The sequence below is a fragment of the Schistocerca serialis genome, chromosome 8 (genome assembly GCF_023864345.2).
Source record: "Schistocerca serialis cubense isolate TAMUIC-IGC-003099 chromosome 8, iqSchSeri2.2, whole genome shotgun sequence".
Lineage (NCBI taxonomy): Eukaryota > Metazoa > Arthropoda > Insecta > Orthoptera > Acrididae > Schistocerca > Schistocerca serialis.
The window spans coordinates 86,388,879-86,393,705 of NC_064645.1; the positions used below are offsets into that span (position 1 = coordinate 86,388,879).

Below are 4,827 nucleotides of genomic sequence, written 5' to 3' on the forward strand. Positions count from 1 at the left end.
TTGTATTACATTTGCATGCAGTTTCTGTGTTTCATCTTCAATAAGAAGGTCCAAGGGATACAGTAAACCTGAAGTGAAGCATCGGAATCTAAAACTGGACTCACAAGAGGGGTTCAAGTCATAGAAAGTTAGAGTGTCAGTCCTCTTGTACTTAAGTCGGCATTGTGCCTTATGTATTAAATTTTGATGCAATTTCTGTGTTTCATCGTCAATAAGAAGGTCTAAGGGATACAGTAAACCTGAAGTGAAGCATCGGAATCTAAAACTGGTCTCACAGGAGAGTTTCAAATCATAGAGAGTTAGAGTGTCAGCCCTCTTGTACTTAGGTCGGCATTGTGCCTTTTGTATTAAATTCGGATGCAATTTCTGTGTTTCATCGTCAATAAGAAGGTCTTAGGGATACAGTAAACCTGAAGTGAAGCATCTGAATCTAAAACTGGGCTCACAGGAGAGGTTCAAATCATAGAGAGTTAGAGTGACAGTCCTCTTGTACTTAAGTCGGGATTGTGCCATTTGTATTAAATTCGGATGCAATTTCTGTGTTTCATCGACAATAAGAAGGTCCAAGTCATACAGTAAACCTGAATTGAAGAATCGGAATCTAAAACTGGACTCACAGGAGAGGTTCAAATGATCGCAAGTTAGAGTGTCAGTCCACTTGTGCTTAAGTCGGCATTGTGCTTTTTGTGTTAAACATGGATGCAATTTCTGTGTTTCATCGTGAATACGAAGGTCCAAGGGATACAGTAAACCTGAAGTGAAGCATCGGAATCTAAAACTGGACTCACAGGAGAGGTTCAAATCATGGAGAGTTAGAGTGTCAGTCCTCTTGTACTTAAGTCGGCATTGTGCCTGTTGCATTAATTTCGGATTCAATTTCTGTATTTCATCGTCAATAAGAAGGTCCAAGGGATACAGTAAACCTGAAGTGAAGCATCGGAATCTAAAACTGGACTCACAGGAGAGGTTCAAATCATAGACAGTTAGAGTGTCAGTCCTCTTGTACTTATGTATGCATTGTGCCTTTTATATTACATTTGGATGCAGTTACTGTGTTTCATCTTCAATAAGAAGGTCCACGCGATACAGTAAACCTGAAGTCAAGCATCGGAATCTAAAACTGGACTCACAAGAGAGGTTCAAGTCATAGAAAGTTAGAGTGTCAGTCCTCTTGTACTTAAGTCGGCATTGTGCCTTTTGTATCAAATTTTGATGCAATTTCTGTGTTTCATCGTCAATAAGAAGGTGTAAGGGATACAGTAAACCGCAAGTGAAGCATCGGAATCTAAAACTGGACTCACAGGAGAGGTTCAAATCATAGATACTTAGAGTGACAGTCCTCTTGTACTTAAGTCGGCATTAAGCCTTTTGTATTAAATTCGGATGCAATTTCTGTGTTTCATCGTCAATAAGAAGGTCCAAGCGATACAGTAAACCTGAAGTCAAGCATTGGAATCTAAAACTGGACACACAGGAGTGGTTAAAATCATAGAGAGTTAGAGTGTCAGTCCTCTTGTACTTAAGTCGGCATTGTGCCTTTTGTATTATATTCGGATGCAATTTCTGTGATTCATCGTCAATAAGAAGGTCCAAGGGATACAAGAAACCTGAATAGAAGCATCGGAATCTAAAACTGGACTCACAGGAGACGTTCAAATCATAGAGAGTTAGAGTGACAGTCCTCTTGTACTTAAGTCGGCATTGTGCCATTTGTATTTAATTCGGATGCAATTTCTGTGTTTCATCGTCAATAAGAAGGTGTAAGGGATACAGTAAACCTGAAGTGAAGCATCGGAATCTAAAACTGGACTCAGAGGAGAGGTTCAAGTCATAGAGAGTTAGAGCGTCAGTCCTCGTGTACTTAAGTCGGCATTGTGACTTTTGTATTACATTTGCATGCAGTTTCTGTGTTTCATCTTCAATAAGAAGGTCCAAGGGATACAGTAAACCTGAAGTGAAGCATCGGAATGTAAAACTGGACCCACAAGAGAGGTTCAAGTGATAGAAAGTTAGAGTCTCAGTCCTCTTGTACTTAAGTCGGCATTGTGCCTTTTGTATTAAATTTGGATGCAATTTCTGTGTTTCATCGTCAATAAGAAGGTCTAAGGGATACAGTAAACCTGAAGTGAAGCATCGGAATCTAAAACTGGTCTCACAGGAGAGTTTCAAATCATAGAGAGTTAGAGTGTCAGTCCTCTTGTACTTAAGTCGGCATTGTGCCATTTGTATTAAATTCGGATGCAATTTCTGTGTTTCAACGACAATAAGAAGGTCCAAGTCATACAGTAAACCTGAATTGAAGAATCGGAATCTAAAACTGGACTCACAGGAGAGGTTCAAATGATCGCAAGTTAGAGTGTCAGTCCACTTGTGCTTAACACTCTAAGCGCCAAGCCCGTAAAATTTACGGGCCTGGGATCGCGCGAAAATCACCAAGCCCGTAAAATTTACGGGCCGCTACATTTAATTTCATTCAAAACACTGCAACGTTATTTCTACGGGTTTGGCCAGCGCTATACGTTTTTCAGATGTTTATTAACAAAATGCGTCCATAGATGTCACGGCAGCGCTGTAATTCATGTTAAAACTTATCTTTGCGTTCTCAGTCTGTATATCATTCAGTTGTTTGTCATCATGTTTCGGCGCGGTTTATCAGACGCAGAAATTGCGGATTTGATCAATCATAGCGACACTCTGGATAATGTAGAGAGTGATTCAGACGATTCTGAATGCAATGGTGTGTTTGAAGGTACGTATTTCCGAATTTTCCACGTAATTGTGCAGTACGCACATATCTGTTGAACATGTGTAAACGATGTATGTAGTTACACATAATGTGATATTCTTTTTAGAAGACGAGATTGATGACAGTTTGTCTTCAGATGAAGACGAGAATGATGTTGAAGGTGTTGCTTCAAATCCAGCAGCTGTGCCGTATCCGAAAGACAGTGAGTGGACTGCAGTTGACACCTACCGACCTCTGCCTGTCAACACGACACCCAGGCAGATACTAGTGGATATTGATGAGTCGAGTTCTGTACTGGATTGCAGTAAAGTGTTCCTTACTGACAGTGACGTAAATGAACTCAAGAGACAGACAAATTTGTATGCATCACAGACAATACAGAAGAAAAGAAGAGGAAATAATCTGAAGCCCCATTCAGTTTTGAGTTCGTGGAAGCCAGTGACTATAAGTGAGATGAGGCGTTTCTTGGGTATTATTTTCCACATGTGTGTTTCGAAAAAGCCAAAAATTGCGGACCATTGGAGCACTAATCCTGTTCTTAGTTGTAACTTTTGTCCCCATGTCATGAGCCGTTTGCGTTTCACTCAGATACTGTCATGCTTGCATCTTGTTGACAATTCAAATCAGAAAAAACCAGGCGAAGATGGATTTCATCCACTTTACAAAGTTTTGCCATGTTATAATAATTTGAAGGAGCGATGTATCCAGGCATATCGTCCCTCAGAAAAAGTGACAATTGATGAAGGAATTTGCCCATTTCGAGGTCGTGTGAGTTTCCGTGTTTACATGCAAAATAAGCCTCATAAGTATGGACTGAAAGTATATGCTGTTGCTGAAGCCAGTAGTGGCTATGTTGTAAATTTTGAAGTTTATGCTGGTAAGCATATTGTTGACAATTCTTCGTCTGCGGTTATTTTGCGATTGTTGTCTGACAGCAGCTTGCTGAACAAAGGCCACACTGTGTATTTAGATCGATTTTATTCCAGTCCAGAGCTATTTCAGCAACTGGCAGAGAAAGGCACTGGAGCTGTTGGTACTGTGAACAAATCCAGGAAAGGATTGCCTAAAGATTTAGTATCTGCTAAGCTGAAAAAGGGCGAAATGTCTTTTCGGCGTAAAGATAATGTATTGGCAATGAAGTGGAAAGATAAGAGAGATGTGTATACATTGTCTACAAGGCATCAAGCAACATTTGGTACGCATACTAAGAGAAATGGGTCTGTAGTATTGAAACCACTTCAGGTACTTGATTACAACCTCAATAAAATTGGAGTGGATATTGGAGACCAACGCCTGCAGTACAATCCGTTCCAGCACAGAACTGTGAAATGGTGGCGAAAATTATATTTCCATTTGCTGCTTATGGGAGTATCAAATGCATTTTGGCTGTACAATGCAGTGCACAGGAAGAAAATTACAATAACAGACTTTATAACAGTGCTTGCAGTTCAGCTTGTTGAAGACGACACACTTGAATTCATTCCAAGAAATGAAGGAACTGTAGGTCGGCTAACAAAGAGACATTTTTTGCAGCACATACCTGCAACTACTAAGAAGTATGCTGCTCGTGTGTGTCACGTGTGCAGTTCCAGGAGCAAGAAACAGAGTGGCAAGGCTTCTCGCAAAGAGACACGATACGAATGTGAACAGTGTGGCGTTGCACTCTGCCTGGAACCTTGCTTTAAAATTTTCCACACTAAAAAACAATATGATTCTGTGTGAAATTTATATGTAATACTGTATACTATCAGAAACATGTAATGTAGTGCCACAATTTTGGTTAAAAATAAATCACAATTGTATTCCCTTATTCGTATGACTTTTTCTAAATTCTTAAAACATCTAAGTGATTTCTATAACTGTACCTTAAAGCTGTGCATTGTAAAGTAGTTTCTTTCACTCAGAATTAAAGTAGAAATGTGCAGCTTCAAGATGGTACCAAATTTGCCACAATCCAAACAGTAGATTTGATGCAGTAATTTTTTTAATATTGGTAAAATTGCCCGGTTTCTAGGGACGGGTGCATAAAATAGGCCTGGTACAGAGAGTGTTAAGTCGGCATTGTGCTTTTTGTGTTAAAT

General features: G+C 39.7%; 1 protein-coding gene across 1 annotated transcript; it reads left to right on the top strand.

Annotated features, from left to right (window-relative positions):
• The first annotated feature begins 2,634 nt into the window (after nt 1–2,634).
• LOC126416838 (piggyBac transposable element-derived protein 4-like) lies at nt 2,635–4,468 on the top strand. The gene is made up of 2 exons (XM_050084720.1): nt 2,635–2,749; nt 2,853–4,468. The coding sequence occupies exons 1-2, from the start codon at nt 2,635–2,637 to the stop codon at nt 4,466–4,468; spliced, it is 1,731 nt and encodes a 576-aa protein (XP_049940677.1).
• The last annotated feature ends 359 nt before the right edge of the window (nt 4,469–4,827 follow it).